Source organism: Carassius carassius, chromosome 49, assembly GCF_963082965.1.
Source record: "Carassius carassius chromosome 49, fCarCar2.1, whole genome shotgun sequence".
Classification (NCBI taxonomy): domain Eukaryota; kingdom Metazoa; phylum Chordata; class Actinopteri; order Cypriniformes; family Cyprinidae; genus Carassius; species Carassius carassius.
Window position 1 is genome coordinate 21,274,802 of NC_081803.1, and position 26,295 is coordinate 21,301,096.

Sequence of the window (26,295 nt, forward strand, 5' to 3'; positions counted from 1 at the left end):
TTATGACTTAAATGTTCACGATGCATTATTTCATTTAAGATATGCCTAAGAATATCACTTCCAAATAATTACAATATATATGCAACTTAGAAGTTGCCTTTAAATGCTTATTATTTCTTGCAGCTTAAACAATTTGTACCATATTACCCCATAATGAAGTAGCCTAGGCTAACTAACACTCTGACCTATTATATTAGGCTAAAGTTAATATTAAATAAATATGTTCACAATGCTATTTAAGCACAAACTTCCACATGTGTGTGCATGTGTGGCAGGTTGTGAGTTAAAGAATGAAGCGTTTCCCTCAATGTACATAAGCTGTTTCATAAGAGCATTTGTTTTTGTATTATTGTAAGTTGAAACAGGCTTTATGATTGTTTCCGTTTAGGAACTCTAGGTTTCTGCAGTTTAGTGTGCATCCTGATGCATTTCTTATATAGTCTGACTGGAGAGTCTTTTCTCTTGGAGCGCTTGGGGTTTATCCTCTTGAGTTTGCGCTTGAAGTCCACTAGATGTCCTCCTTCTTTCATGTCTTTCCTCCAGTTTTTATTGAGCTGTGTTTCTGATGGATGACTTGAGCAACTAAGAGAAAGCACAAAGAAGCACTTTGATTGGCTATTATTATTTGTATTACATTATTCTTTGTTTAGTAGATCCATTGTCATTCACAGCACAAATTTGGGGACAGTTAACCTGAATGAGGCTACGTTTAACTATAATGTCTATGCCAACCTTTTTCCATTGACACACTTTTCAGACTGTGGCAGGGTGAAGCAGGATTGTGACACGAAATCCATCAACAGTGAATGCACAGGGTCCGTTTCATCCAATTCTTTGGACAAGATCTTTTGGACGAGCCTGAGAAAGTATCAGTAGATAGCAGAGATAAATCATGCACAGATTAACTCAAAACCTGCATACATGTTCTTGACTTGCTTAAAGGATATATATATATATATATATATATATATATATATATATATATATATATATATACACAGTATATATCAGACCATCCACAATGGTGTTTCTTCATCAGAACAGATTTAGAGAAATGTAGCACTACATCACTTGCTCACCAGTGGATCCTCTGCAGTGAATGGGTGCCGTGAGAATGAGAGTCTAAACAGCTGATAAAAACATCACAATAATTCACAAGTAATCCTCACCACTCCATCAAATAGCATCTTGTCGAATGAAATGCTGCATGTTTGTAATAAACATATTAATATTTAGGCACACATCAAAATCTACAAACATTTGTTTAGAGATGGTTTGGACAGGTTTTGCTCATAAACAGGTCTTTAACACGTCTTTGTTTTTTGTTTGTTTTTTTTCTTCACTGGAGAAAGCAGTGTAATGTATAAAATACTTGTTTGAAGTAAAAAATGTCTTGATGGATTTGTTTCTTACAAACATGCAACTTTACACTTCTCAAGACATTAACTTGGACTGGAGTGCTGTGGATTACTTGTGGATTATTGTGATGTTTTTATCAGCTGTTTGGACTCTCAATCTGACGGCACCCATTCACTGCAGAACATCTATTGCTAAGACACTGATGCAATGCTACATTTCTCTAAATGTGTTCTAATGAAGATACAAACACATCTATGTCTTGGATGGCAAATTTTCATAATATTGATTTGTGCATCCCTAATAGAGACATGAATTTGGGTGGATATATTGTGTGTGCATTCACCTGGCAGTACAGTTGCAGTGGTAAAGGGTTCTCATGCCAGGGTTTCGTAGACCAAATTTCTCCTGTAAAGCAGGGATCTGTAGATGGCATGAATCCAGGTCTCTGTAAAGCTCACATATCTCAAACTTGCCTATGAAAAACAAAATAATTAAAAAAGTGAAGCGCTTACTAGATTGCCAATTTGCTTGATTTACAACAGATCTGATATGAGTAATATTTAGCTCACCTTTTTGTGGTCTGTCTGTTGTTATATTTGGTGCATCTGTCCAGGACCGCGGTGTTGTAACAGATGGTTCTGGTGATGTCGAAACTGGACTCGGTTCTTCACTGTTGCTCCTGGGATCTTGTATATTAAGTGATTGGTCTGGGTTTTTGGTGACCTGGTTTTGTCCCAGAGTGATTGCTTGGTGAAAACTGGTTTCCAGCATCTCCATGTCTTGGTCTGGGAGTGTGTCAGTGTAGTTTGCTGCATCTTTCACCACAGCGTATTGAGCAAGTTCATAAATTGCACACCTGCCAATGAGAAAACCAACAAGGTTCTGTAACTGTGTACACAACATTATGTGCAGCTCAGAGATTACAGTATGTACAAATCTCACCAAAGTGCCAAGTTTTCAAAGAGAACAATTTCCAAAGTTCAACAAGGTATTTGCTTGTTTTGTGCCTGACAATTTAAGGTTTTAAAACGTTTGCATTTTAACCTCAAATTTAAAATTCTACCATTATTCACTAAATTCAGCCTTGATCACGGAAATAAATGACATTTTAAAATATATTCAAATAGACAACATTTATTTTAAATCGTAAAAATATTTCAGAATATTGCTGAATTTACTGTATTTTTAATCAAATAAATGCAGCCTTGGTGAGCAGATATTAAAAAGTCTTACCAACCCAAGTTCAAACTTTTGAAACGGTAGTGTATAGATTTTTGGTTAAAAATAATTTTGAGTTTAATGTCTTGTTTTACTGTTATTATTGCTTTTTTTTCTGAAAAGTGAGAATGTTTTGCAACAGGAAAGAGCTGAGTCAAATGAAACTGGATACATACATGCCCCACCACGTTCTCTTGGCACACTGCATCTGCTGAGAGAACTCAAAGCAGCGCATCTTTAGCACATTGAAGTATCCGTAGCCCACGAGGTTGGACATGGTATTATTAACACCCAGGAGACAGCGGCGGAACCTGAAGTGATATCACAAGACCTGATCACAATGTCATAAGATACAGTAATCTGAGACGCTCGCTCAGTGAAATAACTCTCTGGTTATGTTGGATATGTCTCATATTCAGTGCCGTGATGCTCACATACCTGTTGTCACAGTCGCAGTGTGATAAAGTGAAGATGTTGGTGTTAAAGACACCATGGTCGTATGAAAAGGAAGCAATGGTGTCTTTACAGTGGTCGTGTTCTCTGCAGCATTTATCTGTATCTTCAAAGACACCTGCAGAAGACAAGAAAACAGGTAAAAAAAAATTATTTAATTTTATAATTTATTATACATGTGCAATTTACATGTTACATGTGCTTTATGTAAATATTTTTAGCATGCATTTAATTTAATTTAAATGTACGAACACTGGGGTCCAAAAATCTATTTGTTGAAAATGCTTCCGTTTTCAATGTCATCGCAGACCAATTCTTATAAATAAAGTATTTATTTAAAAATACTAATCATTTATATATATATAAATTGATTGATATAATCCAACTTACCCAGGTCACCAAAGGCCATCGCCTTATTTCCTGAGCCACACCACAGAGTCCCTGGAATCATCCATGCTCGCTTTGAGCGGTGCAGCATCTGTGTGGAGCTTTCTCCACTGTCATGGTGCTCAAATCCATCAGGTCCAACACTCCTCAGGTCTCTGGCCCTCCGTACAGATGCTGTAAATTCCTCTGTAAAGCCTGCAGCCTCACAGGGACCGTGAGGATCAATCAGCTCCCTGATGTCAAAGCGTTCATCAAGGGTCTTTGAGAAAGAGCTGTCTTCCCAGCACTTGGACAGATAACTGTCAATCACAGATTGCTCATCACTTGTCATGCAGCTAAAAAGGCTGTTGTTTTTGTTCCATATGCTGTCAAACAAGAGAAGAGAAGACTGAGTCCTTTGGAGAAATGCATGCTGTATTTGCCCACCTGAAGTGGATCTAGTCCAAATACAGAAAGTGCTGCCTTTCTCAGAATTGTCAGCACTGAAACAAGAATGAAACAGTGTGGAAAGGTATAAAACTGCCTGTAAAAGGTGATAGCTTTGCATTTTTTTAAGCAAATTGAATAATTGTACAGAAATGTTGTGTGTTTTTTAGAATGAATGAATGAATAGCCAGAGGTGCTGAAGGATAACTGGGTTTTAATCCCTCATCTCTGGCAAAGAGCGCGCCTCAACTCCTCCTTATTTATACTCTGATCCGTATGTGGGATTTTCCTTGCATTGTGGCTCCTGGCCACATCAGAACAGACGGGTGGGATGACACAAGGGGGTGTGTCTTTGGTAAATACAGACTTGAAAGCACAGATGTCTGCACACACATTTACATAAAGGATGATGAATTAGATTGTAAATCCTCTCCGTTTCCTGGCCTCACATTAGTATAATTATAATTATCTCTCCGGCTGATCACTATCATCTTTTAGTAGTGTCAACAATGCCCTCAGCAGTAAACATTTAATATCTTATTACTCACGATGAAATGATTCTTTACAACGAGACAAAAAGATTCAAATTCCACGTGGGAGGAGAAAGAAACATGCGATCCAAAACTATTACATTTATGTGTTCAGGTTAAGTTAGGTCAGCATTTTTATGTTGTCCATTAATATATAAAAATTTTATTAAAAATCATCAAGTGCTTATTTATTAAGCATGATGTCTGCACATAAGTTAAAAATGTACTGGTCATGATTATTTATTCTTAGCCACAAATCATATTTTGAATTTATTTACTTATTTTTCCCAAATAAGTCCCTAAAATAATTACTTAGTTGGATTTTTTTATTGCATATTAATAACAAACATATTCCTCATGGGCAATTCCTTTCTCTTGGTGAAACTACATCCGTCACAAATTTGTAAAAAAAAAAAAAAAAAAAAAAAAAAAAAATTAAATTTGTTTTGTTTCCTAATTTATATATATATGTATATGTTGATTAATCAGACAAAAATATTAAAATACTGTTTTATGTATGTAAAAAATATTAAAAATGCAAATGATAAAAATGTATAATACATTTAAACAATGTTCTTTTTTTAATTACATTCAATTTAAATGTTTAAACAACATTATTATTTTTAGATTTATTAATTCATTTATTTTACAGCTGTTGTTGCAGCCTTGATCATTCTATCCAAAAAAAAAAATAATTTTCATTTACTCATATATATATATATATATATACACCACATTTCTTGAGTATCTCTGTGCTGAGGGGAGCCCTCTAAATTGATCTATTTTTCAGCATGCATGGTATATATATATATATATTTTATTTTTAAACCAGGCGAAATAAATTTGAAATCAGATTTTCCACTTTGATAAAAGTATAGAAAGTGCAAAAGTTTCCCTTCTTAAGGTGGTCTGTGTGTCTTTGATCTGAATTGCTCATGTCAGTTTCAGATTAATATTGCATTTTAAATCATGTATTGTCTTTTCAGTTCCTAACAAAGTTATCAGCCATCTGGCCAGTTTATACGCCAATCTTTATTTCTATCTAGGAATTATTAATTTTGAACCCATTTGAATTGCTGCTTAAGGCTGCAGTGTTTACATGAGGATGCAAAGGTCACATGAGTTTGTTGTACGTGTCCGCCTGTGCTGATTGGTGCAGACCTCGCCTGATTCGCACAAAGTTTCTGCCCTGTCACCACTGGATGCGGTCCTAATCAGTTAACCATTACAGCACTTTTATTGGTGGTACTTCCACCGGTAAATGTAACGGTTACATCTGTCAAATGAGGAAAAACACAAGCTTGAGGAAATTACAAGATTGCTATGAAATGAGAAGCTAAAAACATTTGCTTTTAGCATTTACTTTTCTAAAAGGTAGAATGCTCTCAGAGGAATATTTATACTGACTGTTAGCTCAATTTGGAATAATTGCAATTATGCCATTAGAGTCGAAACATCGGTTAGCTGGAATTTTTTAATGTGCTTTTTTTCTTTATTCAGTGCGGGCTAATGGATATCCCTTCGAAACAGCCTCAAGAAAGACACAAGGAAAATACACTCATTCCGAATATGAGAAATGAGTCAGCATATGTTGAGTGAGGTTATTTTTATGTTATTGAAAGTGATGTGTGCACCATTATCGCCTGCAGCAAGAATTGAAAAAAAAAAAAATGTTTTCCTACAGGAAACAAAATTACCCCATCGGTTGAGTCATTGTAGCTGTATCAGTCAACCAAGAGATTTAAACAAACAGAACTATGTTTTGATAGTGCAATAGACTGTCAATGTTTACATTTTCAGGTAAACCCACCCATTTACAGAAAACTTGGTCATAAAAATGACCTTATATGGTGCTGACGTACAAATTGGTTATTTCTAATAGGATTTTTTTCCATTAGCTTTTGGATTATTGCAGAAAATAAGCTCTGTGGGGAACAAAACTTTATGATTCTTACATACGTTGTTCAACATGATAGTCCTCAGTAATTAACATAACTTATATTATTTTTGAAGCATGGACACAGTTGCCTGAAGTAGAAATCTAGATGTAGGATATAAACGAATACACCACAGTCACGACTTTAGAGTCACCACCGTGAACTATTATTGCTTTTATTTAAATACATTTTCTCTGAAACTTTGAGTTTGAATAGTTTGCAAGAGCGAGATTATAACTGTAAAAGCGTACTAGTAAGTAGGTGTGTTTACCTGGTATATACAATAAATAAAAACTTAAAAATAAATCAGGAATCTTGCTGTGATTCTGGAGTCAGACCTAGTTTTAGTAGTCATGTCAAAGCAGTGAATGCATGGAGAAACTTCATGCATACTTTTCAAATAAGTAAAGCCAGTTATTTTAATCCCATTTATTGACTGAAAGATCTGCTGTGCCCTTGTTGAGAGAAATCAGGAGTAAGATGTTACTTCAGTTCAGGATAAATGTGAACATGCATTTGATTCATCTCACGCACTCACAAAAAAAAAAAAAAATCAGATTTAGTTTTCCTCTAAATGAATAAAAACAATTAAAAGCAACTCAGAATATGCCACAAAGCAGCAATAATTAGATATGTTAAATCATACAAATATCTTTTATGTATTTAATCCCATTTTATTAACCAATTTTCTGCTAACCTTTGATGATCCAGTTCAACCATACTAATAAGCAAAAATTACACAAGATAAACATTTCTACTTTTTTTATTGCTGAAGTGTTGAACGTCTTCTGTGTTCTATGTAGATGTGAATTTACATTTCCTTCAGCCTGAGGCTTTTGGTGTGAAAGGGCTTTTACTTTTGACAAATATAAAACTTGTTATATTATAAGCAAACAAGCAAGCCCAGCCCAGATTTAAAAAGTAACGCAAAAGTAACGTAATGAATTACTTTCAATAAAAAGTTACTTAGTAACATAATTAGTTACTTTTTTAGAAAGTAACGCAATATTGTAATGCATTAAGTAACTTTCACCAACACTGGTCCTCAGGTCCTTACACTGGCTTCCTGCTACATTTAGGATAAATTTTATAGTGCTATTACTTGTTTATAATAAATCAGGTGAGCGTGATTTCACGAAGTACAATATGTTCCTGGAGCAACATCCTTGTCATATGATTCCAATCAACCAATCAGAATTGAGGGATAACTTTTCAGGAGATGTCAGTTTTAGGCTAACAATCAGGATTCGGTGCTTCTACATTAATCAGCTGTCATTTTCCTCTGATTTTAGGTTGATCTTGAAAGTTGATCCAGGTTCATCAAAAGATGTTGATCCAGGAACATGTCTTGCTTGGCAAAATCACAGCGAACTTCCAATCAACAGTATCCGTAATACATTGCAGAAATGTTCACTGAATATAAACAGAACATAAAAATATGCCATCAGCACTCTATTAAGTCATGATTTTAAGAAAGAAAAAAAGTAACACCCATCATTTTAGAGATCTGCAAGAAATGGGACCCAAATGCAGAATGACCAGACAAGGGTATTTTATTAACAAAACGTATCCTGGAACAGCTGGGGAAATTTGCAGTGAAACAGTTCAAACAGATGGGCAGGGCAGACAACAATACGGGCAGGAGGGATGACCACTGAGACAGTCCGAGATGACCACGGGCTCAAGCACAGAGTAGGCAGCTCCAGAGGAAGGGCCAGGTAGATACAGGAAACCCGTAGCTTCAAGTGAAACTCAAATGTGACCAGTGTAGTCGCCAGGTAGAGACTCACGAGACCAGAGACGTGCACGTGAGAGAGGTGAGCTGCTTCCAGACAGTGGGGTTCAGTGGCCAGGAAATCTGAGTGTGGGCAAGACAGGACAATACACAAAAACAAGCAAGAGCCAAAACAGACAATTGAAAACAAAATTAGACCGAAGCAAAAGAAAACCAAAGCTATCCAAAATATAATCCAAGAACAAAAAAACAAAATCCAAAACTGGAATCACTTAAACAAGAATAGATGAAAATTAGGGATGTGCACATCAATGCTGCAGTATCGATATTTCGATACTCAGAAGCTTCTATTTTGGTATCGATACTTAATTATATTTATAATTTCTTTATAACTAAATGTTTTAAGCAGTGTGTGCAGGCCAATCGGGACGGTGTGTGTATGATATAAAAAGAAAAGGTCTCGCGGACGCGGTGGTATGACGTTAACACCGATTGGTCTGCGCGCAGTACAATGTGCCATTTATGGAAGCACATGGGTAGCGATATTCAATTTGCAATGTAATATGCAAAATGACAATGGAATATGTAAAATGGCAATGCATTTCTGTATTTACATTTACATTTTCCAATACATTTGTGCAACATTTGGTGCAAAATGAAATTGAAAATTAAATTACATAATTTTCATTTGGCATTTCATACACCAGTTTTAATATGTAAAATGAATACTAATTTTAACGCTTTATAAGTTGCAAAATTAAAATTAAAATGTATTACAGAAATGATTAGATATGTATAACATGTTCAAGCAAAAACTGTGGCAAAATTATCATTTAAATGCTATTTTTCTTAAATGCATTAACACTCACAGTCAAGACACTTACGATTGCATTTTCATTCAGTGTCCCGCAATGAATGTAGCAAAATTCAATGTGCACATTGAAAATGCATTCCGAGCCGATCACGTGTCCGCCCCCTCCCGCCATGTCAATCACTGCGTGAACAAGGCGGGGCTTGTAGAAGGTCACAGACTCAAATCTCAAGAAGAGTATTCAAGTGAGAGAACATGGACAAGACAGTTGGTCCGTGAACGTTTTGATCATTTCGGTTTATGGCTTCAATATTTCATTCGCACTTGTGGGCGGCGCTGAAACGCTGCTTTCATCTGATTGGTCGAATCGCTCCAGCTTCAGCTCGGTCTTTCCATTCTTTCGGGCAGAATAAGAGTCAGTGCGAGTGAAGCACTGTAATGTCTGAAACCACCGCTCACTTTTAATTAGCATAATATTTGAATCAGATGATGCTGGCCACATAATTCGTGCTGCTGCGACTTGCAAGAGACCCCGTTAAATTATTTCTAGGTTATAGTATTGTATAAATATTGTCCCACTGATAAAAACAGTGCAAAAAACAGTCTGTGTCAGTTACTCTCATAATAAATAATAATAATAATGTTACCCGTATTTTTCGGTATAAGTTGCATCAGTCCAAAAATACGTCATGACGAGGAAAAAAACATATATAATTCGCATTTATTCAGAACCAAGAGAAAACATTACCGTCTCCAGCCGCGAGAGGGCGCTCTGGGGTAGGCTACAGGAGCACTGCGCAGCATAGAGCTAATTTTACTATTTTTATTTCAGAAATGTAACAATATTAATTTTTACAATTATTTATTAATGTCACACACACATACCTAGTGCCTTATGACTTAAAATATGAGAGTGGTAAATGTTACAGACATGGAACTGTTCAGTCTATTATTGATTTTTATTTCCACTTCACTTTTTTCCAAAGAGACAGAACTATTTGCACTGTATTTATCAGAGGGACAGTATTTATACAATACTATAACCTAGAAATAATTTAACGGGGTCTCTTGCAAGTCGCAGCAGCACGAATTATGTGCCCAGCATCATCTGATTCAAATATTATGCTAATTAACAGTGAGTGTAGTTTTAGACATTACAGTGCTTCACTCACACTGACTCTTATTCTGCCCGAAAGAATGAAAAGACCGAGCTGAAGCTGGAGCGATTCGACCAATCAAATGAAAGCAGCGTTTCAGCCCCGCCCACAAGTGCAAATTAAATATTGAAGCCATAAACCGAAATGATCAAACGTACACGGACTTGTCCATGTTCTCTCACTTGAATCCTCTTCTTGAGATTTGAGTCTCAGACCTTCTGCAAGCCCCGCCTTGTTCACGCAGTGATTGACATGGCGCGAGGGGACGGACACGTGTTCGGCTCGGAATGCATTTTCAATGTGCACATTGAATTTTGCTACATTCATTAAAATTAGCTAGCATTAACTAATTAAAATTAGTTTTAATTTTACATATTAAAACTGGTGTATGAAATGGCAAATGAAAATTATGTAATTTAATTTTCATTTTCATTTTGCACCAAACGTTGCACAAATGTATTGGAAAATGAAAATGTAAATACAGAAATGCATTGCCATTTTACATATTGCATTGTCATTTTGCATATTACATTCCAAATTGAATATCGCTACCCATGTGCTTCCATAGCCATTCACCATCACAACACGGCATAGACAGTAAAAGAAATGGACACAGCGACCCCATTGGATTCAACGGAGACAAGTGAAGCAAATTAGAAGCACGCACTTCCTGGGGGTCGGGCCTGCACCATTCTCCCATCCGCGCTCGCGACCGCTCGCACCTCGTGTTTGCGGCTGAATGTTCATAATTGATGGATGGACACCTATGCCTGGATAAAGGATTTCACCAATCCGGCGCATAGAAAAGAAAACTATGAAAAAATGAAGTTGGCTTGACGTTGGACGTTCGAGAGTCTCAAATTTAGGGACCGTCTCTAAAGTTACATGCGATATTGGTATACACTTTTCTAATGTCAGTAGCATTTGAGGAGAATGACTTACAGGCCTAAAAACACCTGTAATTTTTCATGTAGGTGTCAGCTATAATGCACAATTAAATTGAATGTTTGATATTTATTAAAATAAACAGTAAATCAAATGTAAATTGTGCTACTTTTTCACATGGGCTCAACCACAAATTTGAAGCTCAATAACATTTGAGGAGAAAGACTTGCAGTCATAAAACAATTGTAATGTGTTCACTTAGGTGTCAGCTACAATGCACACCTTATACATTTTTAATATATATTAAAATAAATTATAAAACATTTAGATAAAAATTAGGCCCGTTTATCACTTTCAGGCACATTCCTGTGAAAGTTTTTTTTTTTCAGGTTCCCTTACAAAAATTACCCATGGTTTTAACAATAACACCACAAATCATGGTTCTTGTAGCCATGGTTACTGCAAACTTATATATATATATGATTTTAAAGAACATGACCTTGATTAGATTAGAAAACACAAATACTTTCCCTTTCTTTTAAACTAGACAAAACTAGACTTACTAGAATAACAATCAAAAATAATGATCAAAGCTCAAAGGGATAAATTCTGGGCCAAGAAACAAGTAAAAACCAAAAACGAAGCAGCAGAAACACAAGGAAAGAGAACCCAATATATAGAGCAGTACACATGAGGATCAGGTGAAAACAATCAAGCAGACAAGGGCTAAACAAGGGGGCGTGACCAGGGGTAACAAGGAGGTGGGACAAGAAGAGCATGTGGCAGACACAAACAAAGACAGAACCATGTGCTTAGACACAAAACAAACAAAGAAACATGGAACAGAGACAATATGGACAGGACTGTCAGGACAGGATCCTGACACATCAAAGACCTGTATGTTTGAAATTAGTCCAAATTTTTGCAATTCATTTTGGCTATGACATATAAACTTATGACACATAAGTTTCTAAACATAATAGCTAAAGAAAAATACATGCATTTATGTCTAATGGAAAAAAGCAAATACATTTCTTGTCATCTTGAAGGAAACATTGAGTTTATCTATTCCATAATGATGTAGGTAAACATGAAAGACCCAGGGAAGTCCAACTCCTCGTCACTGTTCGAAGGTCGAGCTTCGGGAATGATTTTAAAGAACATGACCTTGAAAGATAGTATACTAACATCAGACACAACACCAAAAACCCAGGCTTCGCATGACACTTCACGTCACTGATTCATAGGCAATAGCTGAGAACACTTTATTGGGTATTGTGAATTACCAACACCATTTTCTGAACCGTAAACATTTACAGAAATAAATTCAAACAACACAATGATAATAGCGTATAATTAGGGAACACGTCCATGAATTCCATGCACATAACATCAGGATATTTTCATATGCAATACTGAACTTGTGCAACCTGTCATTTACTGGATACAACTCTAATACTTTTCTAAACTTTATAGTCACAATTTGTTTTACACAGTCTTTCTCATCTGTGACATAGTGATTGAAACATAAACATAAATGAATAAGAGACATATGCAATGACAGCATATATTTCTAATGCCAAACAATAGTGTGTACAATAGCATTTCACATGAACTAGATTTACTTTAAATGAGTAAAGTCCTTTTTATTCCCTAGTGTCCTTGAATTGATTTGGTTGCAGGGTTTAATGACTAATATATTTGTGTCACATCTGTATTCATGAGGTTTTGTTCTTTAAGGCATTTACTGAGTGAAAGAATATCACACACTGTCTTTTTCCCACCAGAAAAACAAAGTAACTGGGTTTTCTAGGTTTTTCTCAGTTGGACCACTACAGCTCATCACAGGGTTTCGGGAGAGGCAAAGACAAAGGTTTTTTTTTTCTTGGGATGACATGTAAACATTATAAGCAGTTCGAGCTTGGAAGCAAGATTTCTTCATTTGGAAGATGGAACCATATACTGTCGTCTTTGGAGATACGAGACCTCAGTCATCAGCCTCAATGTTGTTTTGATTCAACAGAACATGCCAGCGTTCGATCTTCTTGTCCTTGTTCTTCAGACATTCATACCAGTGCTTCAGACATTCGCCCTTAGCGGTGATACCAAGCTGGCATCCACCTGTGCGGAAGAGACACATGAAAAGCTTATAGAAATAGTTCAGCTAAAAATGAAAAGTTGCTGAACATGTATTCACCCTCAGGTCATCCAAGATGTAGATGAGTTTCTATCTTCATCGGAACAAATTTGGAGAAATGTAGCATTGCAATTGCATCCCTTGCTCATCAATGGATGCTCTGCAGTGAATGGGTGCCATCAGAATAAGAGTCCAAACAGCTGATAAAAACATCACAATAATCCACAACACTCCAGTCTATCAGTTAATGTCTGGTGAAGTACAAAGCTGCTTGTTTGTAAGAAACCAATCAATTATTAAGGCTTGATTTGTTGCACCATTGGTTATAATCAATTAATAATTAAATTGAACAATTAATTATTAAGTTTTACCGTTACACCAAAGCTTCATTTGAAGTTAAAAACATCTTGATGGATTTGTTTCTTACAAACATACACCTTTTCACCTCACTAGTCATTAACTGATGGACTAGACTGGTGTGGATTACTTGTGGATTATTGTGATGTTTTTATCAGCTGTTTGCAATCTGACGGCACCCATTCACTGCAGAACATCCATTGGTGAGCAAGTAATGTAATGATAAATTTCTCCAAATATTTTCTGAAGAAGATACAAACTCATCTACATATTGGATAGCCTGAGGGTGAGCACATTTGGGAGAACTATTCCACTATTCCTTTAAATGGACACTTTTTTTTTTCCATGTTGGCCAATATAGTATGATGTTGGGTCTTGGGCTTTATACACATCACAAACATATATATTTCTCACCTATGAAATCATTAGATTTTCCTATGTCATAATCCCAGACAGAGACATCCAACGTCTTCTTTGCCAGTTCAGGATGCTTAACTTCATAGCCAAACTCCTGAAATCAAAAAAATTTAAATAAAAACAAACCTTGCCAGGTCCATTTCATACGATATATGCCCCAAACAAGTTATTTCATAATAGTATCAGTGGTGTCACAATAGTCATGGTGTGACGTCAGTGTCAAGATGTTCACTGCAGGTTTTAGCACCACAGACAGAAAGAAGGAGTACCTCATTAAACTCAGGGTTAAGTGTCTTCTTCTTGATCTGAGTTTTATACTTTGCTTTCTTTCCCATGTCAGGCTTCAAGTGACTGAAAAATAGAATGAATATTCAGAAACACAAAACCCAGCGTGTTAAATGAGCGTAATGACTTTCACAAAACAAATTCTACCAAGCAAATGATTCTTCTTACAGAGAACATTTTAATGACACTTTAAGAAGTGCTTTTTGGAGCTTTTTATTAGATTGCTGTATACTTGCATCTTTACAAAGGGGTCTGAATAGCCATTCGAGTCCATTGCTGCCAGATGAGCACATCGAACTACACCCACAATCAGACGACTTTGTTGGCTGTTGTAGGTGAGAGAAATCAGGATACGTCCCCTCTCCTCTCCCTCTTCGTCGTCCTTCAACTACAAAAAGCCACACAGAAGAGGAGTAAACCCATACATCTTCTTGTGGACACTAATTAACAGATCAGTCATTTAGCTGAACCATTTAACAAGATGCCTTATTATGCACACAGGTGCACAATGGTGATAATACCAACCAGAATCTAATGATAATGCTCTCTTGGGAACACAGTGTTGTAAGTATTTATTTTCATATTTATTTCACACAATGTATGATGCAGTTACCTCCTCCTCATAGAGCGCCATGCCACGAGATGCACCTGCGCCAGCAGTACATCTCACCTGTGATCCAGGCGATAAACACAGTCAATTCAATACAATGCAAAGTCAAATTGGGTCATTTCTACAATTTGGATTATATGTCCCCATGAAACAATACTGCATATTTGACAAGAAATGGTAATCTTTCATGCCACATGGTTTCCCATGCATAAATGTACCCCATTCAAAACAAATTCATGTTTAGTACCTAACCTAGAAATAATCATTTTAAAAAGCGCTTGACAAATTCCTGTAAAATCGAGGTACAATTTTTCTAAATTAGCTCATTTTAAATATTATTATGCACATTCAATAATTATCTTTGACATAACTCACCAGTGGATCCTCTGCAGTGAATGGGTGCCATCAGAATGAGAGTCCAAACAGCTGATAAAAACATCACAATAATCCACACCACTCCAGGCCATCAGTTAAAGGCAGGGTAGGTAATAAATGTATAAACAACTTTCTTCCAAATTTGTTTAAACTTTCTATATATATCAATGCATAATTAAAATGTAAGTACTCTGATAAAAAGAGTATAAAAATCGAGTGACTCTAGACAGTTTAATCTGTATTAAACACAGCTCATTATTTCCATTTCGGGACGAAACATAGGATTGGCTTAGGCGACTGTCACTCTCTCGCAACCATGGCAACCACCCTTTTGCCACACATGACCTGCCCACTTGTGCGCGCACGTTTGATTTGAGGAATTCAACAGGCACGGATCCTAGGAATACCAAAACAATGGCAGAGAAACAGCAAGCAAAATTCACAGTACCAGCCTATGCAGTTAGTGAAGGCAAACCAGGCAAAAAAAGGAAGACAGTAACAGTACAAGAAAAGGCAATGAACAAAAAGTCTTTGGATAAACAAAGAAATAAAACACGAGTTAATATCGGCGTGGCTTTCCAGCGATGACGAGAACTGAGGGAGCTCAAGGGGCTGAAAAGTGACTCCTTGATGGCTTTATTTCTGCTGGACAGGTAAATCTTTCTTTTTGTATTTTGATCATACATATTTTTTTGTTTATTTTTTCATGAAGCATGTGTCATTAGCACACGTAGCTGCGTAATATAGCTAACATAACATTACTTAGCGAGCCGTAGTAGAGACGATAAATAATCTATAGGAGCCCAGAAGGGAGGGGGTGGAGTGAATGGAAATAATGAGCTGTCTTTAAAACAGTCGTGAGAGGTCTACAGACACTCGATTTTTATACTTTCTTTTTCAGAGTACTTACATTTTAATTATCTATTGATATATAAATAAAGTTTAAACATACATTTTTTATACATTTTTTTACCTACCCTGCCTTTAACGTGAAGTGAGAAGCTGCATGTTTTTAAGAAACAAATTCATCATTAAAGCATTTTAACTTTAAAATGTCGCTTTTAGTCAGTCCATAAAAAATATGAGTCTTCCTCCAGTGAAAAATATGAGTCTTCCTTCACTTCACAAGACATTAACCGATGGACTGGAGTGCTGTGGATTACTTGTGGATTATTATGATGTTTTTATCAGCTGTTTGGACTCTCATTTTGACGGCACCCATTCACTACTGAGGATCCACTGTAGAGCAAGTTATGCAATGCAAAACTCCTCAAGATCTTTTCAGATAAAGAAACAGATCCTGCATTATCTTAAAACATTAAACTGCATGTTGTTTTGTAAAAATGTCAACGGGACAAATTTTCCCAGATCACGTGTGAAATATTTGGTCGAGATTGTTAGGGTTATTATACTACATTTTCTCCCTCTGATAAGAATAAAATTCAAAAGAAATTAAAAAATGTTTTAACCAACCTGCTTAGTCTAAAGGACAAAGTGTAGGAATGACCCCATGACAATAAACTATCTAAAAAATGTTTTACGGTCCCCTTCAGCTTACCGGAATCACTCTCTCAAGACACACATTGTAGGTCTTCTTCAGGTTCAGCTTCAGTCTTTTCAAGACCACACGTGTCTCTCCAATAAACTCATTATGGCCGAACTTATCCTCATCACTGACCGAAAGCCTGCCAGGGAACAATTCGGATGATGACCCTTTCCACTCTGGGAAATGTCACCGCTTTAATTAAGTCCACTGCAAACTATTCTAACCAAATACATAGTGAGGCTCGTTGTAAATGCAATGAAATAAAATGCAAGTCAGCTCATTCCAACAAGCAAATAACTGAGGAAGGAGAACTGTAAAAAGTTTGCATTATGTTGTCCGTTCATTTACCTCTGAAAGCTTCAGTGCATTAAATACAGTAAAGCTGCTTTTACCTGAGAGTCTTTTTCTGCATGTCTTCATTAGTGATGCCATGATAAACAAGCGTCTCGTTCCACACAGGGTTCAAGGTGGTACGAATCGTCTTTGTTCTTAGTTTGTTAGACTAAGAGATCAACAAAATATCATGCATCCATCACATTCTGTGAGTTTACCATTTCTACAACTACTTGTACAGCTTCATGTTGCAGTTATGTTGAACTAATATTCATCAGTTGGAAAGAGTCCAATCCAATCCAATGCTAAGCTTTGCAATGTGATCCACATATATACATTTACATGTGCATTACATGCATTCTGAATAAAAACGGCAAAAGCCATTGCGATAATGTCGTCAGAGCTAACTTGAGTATAATTGTTTATACCTAAACATATCTAAAAATGAAGTTGATGTATATGTCAGAAGAGCGTTTTAGCCTTTTAGTCTTCTCCACTGAGCAGTAAGACTAAATATAAACATAGGCATGTAAGGTAGAGAACTTCTTTTTTTAATCCAACTGAGAAGATTGTCAGATTCAAACTTTTATGTGCTTCATTTTTATTTTTTCCTGTAGATTGAATTATTTCACATCACATAACCTCTTTTAAAGACCACTACCTTACTGGCTCCTGGAAGCAAGTGCAGTTTCACATAAGGATCAGCCAGACCATTGGAGTCCATGGGCTTGAGACCCTTCCCCAAAGATGGAATAATTGCATGGTTAGCAGTTGAACACAGCGAGACATGATCCTTCAGAAAGATTTTTCCAGTGAAAAAATAAATTGCATCAATGTTCTAGGGAAGGAAGACAATACCTTTGCTTTGATTATATTGCAGTGCAGTTCGTTTTTCTCCTCCTCGTAGAGCAGACTGAACTCCAACATGCCCAGAGTGGCTGGAAAGTGGACAAAATCGTGTTAAAGGCATGAAAAAAGCACACACTGAAGAATAACAGTCTCATGCACACGTCTGCTGATTTTATGCAATCTGTGATGCAAGACTTGCACGGTAAACCATTTTGTTCTGTGGTTCCCATGGGGTACAAACATGTCCATATGTCAGTGCAAATTAGCATCTTACTAGCATCATCAGAGTCATAGCTGTTGGCGTCCTCTTCATCCTCTGCGGTGGGGGGGGGTGGCTGGCGTGAAGAGGGAATGATGTTGGCAGCTGGCAAACGTGCATTGGTCTGTATAGCAGGTGATGCCATGGCCTCCGATCGACTCACAGGATCTAGAAATCATACCAAGTGACGTGTGCTCTTATTGTGCAGATTGTGGGGAAGCAAAATGTGCAATTGCAACAGTGTGATACTAAAAACAATTAAGTAAGGATACACAGTAATCACATCCAGATCGATAACACATCCAGATGCATCAACCAACTGTAAGAAGCCATTTAGCTGATGCTATTAACTGAAGCAATCTGCAGTGCGCTTATTACAGGTTCAGTCCCACTTGAGCAATCTGAGGTTAAGCGTCTTGATCAAGGGCACAATGGCAACGAATTAAAAGCTTGTGGGATTCAAACATACAACATTCTACTCACAAGCCCACGGGCCACATTTATGAAGACATCCACAAAATGTTCCTAAATGTGAACATACATCACTATTTGATATATGCACAAAAACTTCCTTTTTAAATCCTAGTCCATCTTAAATTTAAAACAGTTGTTCATTTGCAGATATAGCAATATAAATGCATATTATGATTGTCTATTCATCTTCACATTTTAATAGACAGAGCTGTGTGTGTGTGTGTGTGTGTGTGTGTGTGTGTGTATAATGTGGTATAATTTTGTAAATCTTATTTTTTCCAGGAAATCATATTTTAGAATATAATTACTGAATTAATTGCAGTGACATGATTATCACTAAGCAGATGCTTATTTGCGCATAACATAATATTAAAGGGAGAGTTTGCCCAAAAATGTAAATGTTGTCATTATTTTCTAACCCTTTACTTATTCCAAACCTGTTTGAGTTTCCGTCTTCTGCTGATTACAACATATATTATATAATATATATTTTGAAGAATGCTGGTAACCAGCAGTTGATGGTAGCCATTGACTTCTATTTAGTATTTATATGCTCCTGAATTCTGACATAGAATGAAATCCGTGGAATTTAGGATTAAATCCGAACGTATGTGTGTTTTATTAATAAGACCCCTGAACTGCGATGCAATCAAAGGACACATACACTTGTAGAATATCCCCATTCCAGATTCATTACTGCCTATGCTATGTGAATCTGACATGAGTTCTCTCACCTTTTTGTATGGGAGTCATGGAAAGGGTCGACACTGGAGGTTTGGAGCTCAGCGCCGGTAATTCTCTCTTCACCACAGGTGAGTAAGTTTGTCCGGACTGAACTGTGCTCCTGCTCATAGACTGTCTTCCTCTGTCTTCTTCTAGGGCTCTTTGGGATATGACAGAATGCTCGTCTAGTTTAGGGGGCATCGTTTCTGCTGAGCACAGGAGAAAACAGGAAAATGATACTGCAATCGTAAGTCTTATTTCCTCCTAGTGTTATTGTAATGCAGGACACTTACCAGATACCTGCTGCTCTCTGTCCGTGACCTGCATGCTCTCTGAATAGAAATATAGCATTTTCTTTGGACCATGAATTATGAAAACATTACAATAAATTACCCATGCCTAGTGCGAATACATAAAAAAAATTAATTGCATGATACTGAGAATTTGTAACTAGGAATTAGTCAAATGCAAAGCAAAACTGAAACTGTTGGGTTTACCTCCGTTTTTTGGCCGTGATGATACGGAAGGCTCTCGATCGGTTGAAGTTGGTGCACTGGTGGTTCTGATGTCTCTATTATTAGAGATCGGTAAAGGAGCGGGTAAGATCTGATGTGGTAAACCTTTGAAGAACCAGGCACCAGACCGCTTCAGCATCTTTGGGAAAGAATAAATGATCATTTGGCAACTTTGATGTAGTTTTAGCGCACCAATTTATTCTAATTCGCCACTAATAACATATGTTTGTGCTCAGTTGAGTAAACTCTTGCATGAGGGAACTGTAAGAGTCTGCTAAACTAATTTTGACCTGACTACAGCCAAAGACAGAAATGTAAATTTAGGTTAAGAATCAGCCATTTTGCAGATCTTTGCTGTTCCACTTTCCAAGTAATTTGATACGCTTTAAAGACACAAAAAAAAGCTAAGCAATTTCAAACCCAGTTGAATCTCAGGAGATCAAATATACTGTATGTATATAACACCATTAGCTGGAATTCATAGAGTCTGAAAAATAGGATGGATTGCTATGCTACCCAGGTAACTGCAAAAACAATGCTGCATTACATCTTACTATGTTTTCTTTTACAGCACCTGTGAATCTCATCTCAGCCAATTACCATCCACATAAGCATCAGCTGGGAGCTGGAATGGCTGGAATATAAAAATGCAGAAACTCAGTTCTACGCTGCTGTTATGATATAAAATGTCAGCAGCTCAATGGATTAATTCAAATATTATTTATTGAGCATTTAGGAGTTGATGTAAAAATGTTGTAGAAATGGATTTGTTTAATCAGACATGTACATCGCTGCATAAGCATCGCAACGTCTGCACAGCCGTCAAAACGAAGGATCTCGTCAATGCCAGGTAAGTGCAGATATGCATAAACACTTTTCTGAAAATAAAAACAGATGTTTAAACAGGAAGGATTCACAGTACAGTTACATACATATCAAATTTAATGAATAATTCACCCAAACAGGAAATGGCTCACATGATGTTTCACATGATGTTTTCATGTAGTGAGTGAGAAATTATTTATTTATTTTCAATATTTGTTCAACTTATTTCCATTAAATTACAGTTTAAAGTAATCACAGTGATAAAAAGCACTTGACTTGTGCTCTTCTGATTTTGCATATTCAAATCAGTGCACCATTTTTGCTTACAACATTCCAGAGTAAATATTGTTAAATAAAACAATAAAAATAAAACAAGACTAAAATATATATATATATATATATATTTTTTTTTTTTTTTTTTTTTTTTTTGTAAAATTAGTTATTTTATTTTAGCATTTTATTTAGTTCAAGTACTAAAATAACTAAATAAAATGTAATAAATTCTATAGACAATTTTTTAAAATGAATAAATATGACCAAATCACTCAAATTAACTAAAAATAAATTGCCAAAAGAATATTTAAAAATAAAATTGAATTCAAACTATATTAACAAAAACCATAATATTATGTCAATAATATCTAAAATAACACTGCATCAACGTCTGAAAGTAATTTAAGAGTTCTACAATAAATGACTTAAATCTGTTTCTCATTCAAAGCTATCATATGACTTCAGAAGACTTGGATTTTAGCGCACGTCGCATGGACTATTTTAATGATGCTTTAATGGCACTTTTTGGACCTTGAAAGTCACGGTAGCAATGAACTGTCATTGTCTGAACAGGATGAGCTGGAAAAGTCTCCATTAGTGTGGAAAGAACAGAAAATGATGACAATTTTAGGTTTTGTCTAAACTGTTATTGCTCTAACACAATTGAGATATGCCTCCATGCATCTCACCTCTTTTTGCTCACTGCAGATTTTGCACAGCCATATTGGACTGGAATGAGTGACGCTTTGAACGCCACACTTAGTGCACAAGTTCTGTGGGGGTGAAACACAGACGGGCCTCAGGAGGCTGCGCAGGTTTAAACGCATTCAGATGGCCTTAAGTTCCATCACTAAAAACAGCCACACACTAAACATCCCCTCTGGGGTCATTAAACAGTTTATTGATCCTTGGGTCATGCATCGCAGAAGTCCGTGTCATTATTTTTGATCATGCAGACTGATTGGAATCCCTTTCAAATGTGCACTCAGTTATAGGCTGGGGATAATAAAGATAAGTGCATATCACACATTCATTTCAGCAGGGTTATTTCTGGACAATCGTTAAGGGAAGAAAGACTCAGCATGCATTTAAATAATTGCATGAGGTCAAAGGCTTGGCGAATGCATGTTTACCTTTTTACACTCGGCGCACACGACCGCTCTGACGCCCGTCAGACCGAACTGTTGGCCGCAGAGTAAACAACGCGAGTAGCCATCACCGCAGGCTGTCCGCTTCATGCTGTCCAGGTGATTAACCAGACGCCTGCGGGACAAAAAACATCCAAGTATAACGTCAGCACACTTCTGCCCATCCTCCAAGTCGTTATTGTAATGTATTGACGTAAAGAACAGTGAGATGTTTCACAAGCAAAGTGCTCAGAAAGAGAGATAGAGAGAGAGAATGAGAAGGAAGGCTGTTCTTGTCTAGTTAACACTATTCATTTCTTGCAGTACATTCCTCGGCTGACTCTTGACTTGTAAAAAACTTAAGCACACTTGGCTTCTCAATTACTTGGACAGATGTGCCTGAGCTGAAACTGCTCTGCAGAATGAGAGGAAACCGAACCGATGATTTTGTTCCTCTCAGGTGTTGGTCAGTATTGCTTTTGCTACGGGAGCTACTGAGTCCAGTCCTGTGTGTGATAATATGATAGCATATGTGACCCTGAGGATAACACGTTTATATGAAAACCTGTTTGGTCAACCAGTAGAAGACAGAGTGTTCGGGAAAAGTGAAATGCATTTATTTATACGGTATGGATTGCTTCAAGGCAGCTTCACATTAATCAAATTAACAGGGAACTAATAGTGCCAATGTTAAAAAATTCAGCAATTATGAAAGTAAATCAAGTTGTAAAGCAGCTTTATAGAAGACAATAGTGTCTTTAATTTAGTTCAATCAGTTCAGTTGAATCACTGTAAAGTTGGTGTCTTTATTCAGCTCAAATTTTGTTCTCATCTAATAGTGTCAGGGCATTAAGTCCATAAAATTTCTGAACATCAATTGTCTTTCAAAGCCCAACTTTTGATATCAAATTTTTTCCAGGTGTCATGCCATATTAGAAATAAAAATGGAAACATAAGACACATACTGTAGGAGTAGGGAGCTTAAAATTAAATCATGTGGACAATATAAAACACAACCAAACAAGCATGAAGCTTCAGGTTTCAGACATTAGGTCTCTGTTTGATTGTATTACTCTTTGAAACAGTTTTTTTTGGACAGAGGAATATTTCGTTTGCACAGAAATGAACAGAGCCTTAATGGAGTGCTCTATTATGATTTTCTTTACCAAAAGTATTAACCTCATCTCAATTTTTTCCCCAAAATTGCCTTATGATGAATACAAAAGGACACAACTTAGACAATTATTGAGGAAGATAACTTAAAAAAAAATCATGGATATTGTAAAACGAATTAAGTCTTAATTTGGTCTCCATTTAATCTTACTCCTATCTTCAACAGACAGTTGAGACAACAAAGACATCTCATTTGTGATTTTTCTTTCCATCTGGCAGAGGAAATATTTCATTGGATAAACATGGCTCTTTTTTCATCTGAAGAGACCTCCATTATTATTTACTTTAACTAAAATATCAAGGTTGTCGCAGTTGTTACTCCTAATATTTCATGGGACAAATAGAAACACACAAATGAGTCAATAATTGACATACAGTAGGAGAATAAATCTACACAATGAATATGATGATAGATATTTTGATCTGAGAAGAATCTGCTGAGTAATGTTCACACTGAGATCTCTGTGGAGCTGAATTTGTTTCATAATGGATGGAATTTGCAAAATCGACACTGTTATTGAACTGAACTGAATCAACATTGAACTGAAAAAAAAGTCTCTTTAGAGCTACGTCACAGCAGAATTTGAATCGGTCTCATATTTGAAGACGTCTGCATCATTAATTCTGTTATTTTTTTCCTGTGAATCAGCATTGAAACAATCGGTTTCATATAAAGCACAACGGAAATAGAGGAGATTGAGCAGAACAACAACACGACTTCAAGTCAATGTCTCACCCAATCCTCTCTTGCTCCATGGCCTCCATCATCTTGGCTCGTGCCAGCACGCTGTTTATAATTTCCTTCTCCTCGTCCGTCAGCTCCTCGATTCCAGCGGTGGATTCCATCTGTCTGCCGTACATCTCACAGCCCGTCTTAAAGCACACAAGCACAACAGTCAATTACACCCAGCGTGCAGCCAAACCAAACTGGAGCAGAGAATGCTTTAATATATGACCAAAAGCTCCCAGCGGCCCAATCTGTCTGTATGATTACCCAATCACAATCAACCAACAGAGGGGATTTTAGAGGAACACCGTGCTGCGCATACAGAGAGACGCATCGGTCAGGAAATAATGTTCAAAAGGTAGAGCAATTACAACAGCTGTTTTGCTCTTTATCTCCAGCGAAAGTGAAATCTGCTCGGTGCCTTTTGACATTAGAGCATGTCATATCATTAATGAGTCGATGCACTGCTCTTTCCGGCGTGTTGGACAAATTCTATTCCGTCCCCACGGAGACACTGGAACCGCTGATTGAAAATGTCAAGGTGACAGAGGACATGACTGATGGCCATCTAGGGCTGAAAAGAAGAGGAGGAGGACATAGAGACCGAGTAAAGGGGAGATTCTGTTCTGAAATTACATCACACTCTCACCAGCACTGTCACTATTCATCTCATCAGCCATTTCCATAGAAAGCACATATGAACACGTCTTCATCAGCCTGGCAAACACTGCTTCTTTTCTACACCTGCCTGAGGTTTCCAACAACCTTGCATACATCCACAATCTAGAACCCCAGCTGTTCCAGAGCAGCTGATATTATTACCTATAATACACTCTAGTGAGCTCTTGTGCTGTGATTTATATACGCCTTGGGGCTTATAGACACCCAACCACCAGCCAGCCTTAGCAAAAACACCTGCTCTCCTCCACCCCTGTTCCATTTGTCCACAACCTTCCAGAATGTTGTATTAAATACATCAAGGTAATCTCACTTCTAGCAGAATGCAGGTTACTGAGATGTGGGATAACGAGATGCTGGGATTAATTGGGGATGTTATTTGTTTAGTGGGAGGTAAACAGAGAGATGTGCTGGTGTAAACTCATTAAAGCTCTGTCTTTACTCAAACATGTCAGCGTTATCATATCAAAGACGAATAAGTGCACCAAAATAAGTTTTACACATGGGATGTTTAGATGCTTATTCATGTAAAGTGCTGCTGTTTGCACCTTTTTGTAATTTGAATACATTGTGTGTATATTTGGCAACCCTGGTCCTGTTCAAATCCAAACGTATTTATTATTCCTGATCAAATTTAATTGACCTGTAACCAAAACTTTTTTTAGGATTCTTAAATCATTAAAATTATTCGTAATATTTCCATGGGCCCCCTGAGATTTTAAGTTAACATTTCAATTATCAAATCAAATATTTGCATGTTAATTTCTTTAATGTCGAATAATAATAAATTATTATATAATTTAAATAAAATATTATTAGTTGAAGTATGTTTTGACTCTAAATAGAAAAAAAGAGAAATATATTACTGTTATAAATTACATTATTGCAAATTATGAAAGAGTACCAAAAAAAAATAATAAAATAAATGTGTAATATATCAGAAGATTTAATTGTACTAAGCTGTAATCGCAATTATCATGCAATTTTACAGCGTTTACATACAGTGTTGCCAATGCATTTGCTTTAAATTGAAAGACTAAAATGCAACTAAACGCAATAAAATAAACAAAGATAATAATCAATCTTATATCAAATATACAAAAAAACTATAATAGTGTATCAAAGACATTAAAACAATATTGCTCTTTTTAAAACATCACAAGATGGGATTGCTTCATTCTTATTGTGCACACTTGGCATTAAGCTCCAGACGCATTAAGCCATGTTTCTCATATGCAGATAAGGATTCAAATCCAGTTTGACTTTTCACCTTCTTCTCCAAAGCATTTCTCATTTTTCATCTATTTGCTTTCAATAAAAATTCCAAGAAATTTTTATACAAAATGTACATTGTTCTGTGAACATGTCCAATAAATCAGGTGTTAAGAAGCTTTCATAACAGGAAAGCAAAGGCGCGCCACAAAACCAAGAGAAAAACCCATGTCACTTGGAATTAATCAGCAGCTGCCGAGCAGGAGAAGCGTCACTAGCCCACGGAAACGTTCCACAAATTGATGTGACGTAAAAAGAAACCGAGGCATTTTGGCTTCACAACACAATGTGCTCCTAAAGGGTCTGTCTGCATGTCCACTGCAAAAGGCCCAGCGACCTAGAAAAATGGATTCTAGCAAAGCCAAAAAATAGGAAGCAGAGGTGATGTATAATAGTTTAGCATTATCTCAAAGTACATCTTACAAACCTGCATACATGCCAC

The 26,295-nt window shown here is 36.5% G+C and overlaps 2 protein-coding genes across 3 annotated transcripts; both read right to left on the reverse strand.

The window, feature by feature from the left end:
* Nucleotides 1–348: 348 nt before the first annotated feature.
* Nucleotides 349–4,078, reverse strand: pla2g3 (phospholipase A2 group III). Its single transcript, XM_059545359.1, has 7 exons — nt 3,421–4,078; nt 3,016–3,148; nt 2,754–2,888; nt 1,929–2,215; nt 1,703–1,832; nt 733–858; nt 349–582 (listed from the first exon to the last, which is right to left on the reverse strand). The coding sequence occupies exons 1-7, from the start codon at nt 3,962–3,964 to the stop codon at nt 369–371; spliced, it is 1,569 nt and encodes a 522-aa protein (XP_059401342.1). The 5' UTR covers nt 3,965–4,078; the 3' UTR covers nt 349–368.
* Nucleotides 4,079–12,786: 8,708 nt separating this feature from the next.
* On the reverse strand, nt 12,787–24,088 carry LOC132132750 (rabphilin-3A-like). 2 transcript variants are annotated; one of them, XM_059545267.1, is made up of 16 exons: nt 23,913–24,088; nt 22,010–22,139; nt 21,566–21,649; nt 19,761–19,917; nt 19,557–19,595; nt 19,275–19,469; nt 18,082–18,234; nt 17,817–17,896; nt 17,620–17,694; nt 17,018–17,127; nt 16,638–16,764; nt 14,708–14,764; nt 14,331–14,482; nt 14,079–14,160; nt 13,807–13,903; nt 12,787–13,019 (listed from the first exon to the last, which is right to left on the reverse strand). In XM_059545267.1, the coding sequence occupies exons 1-16, from the start codon at nt 24,035–24,037 to the stop codon at nt 12,886–12,888; spliced, it is 1,797 nt and encodes a 598-aa protein (XP_059401250.1). In that variant the 5' UTR covers nt 24,038–24,088; the 3' UTR covers nt 12,787–12,885. The 2 variants fall into 2 exon arrangements, with proteins under 2 accessions (XP_059401250.1, XP_059401249.1); XM_059545266.1 differs by having other exon boundaries at nt 19,275–19,472.
* Between the last annotated feature and the right edge of the window lie 2,207 nt (nt 24,089–26,295).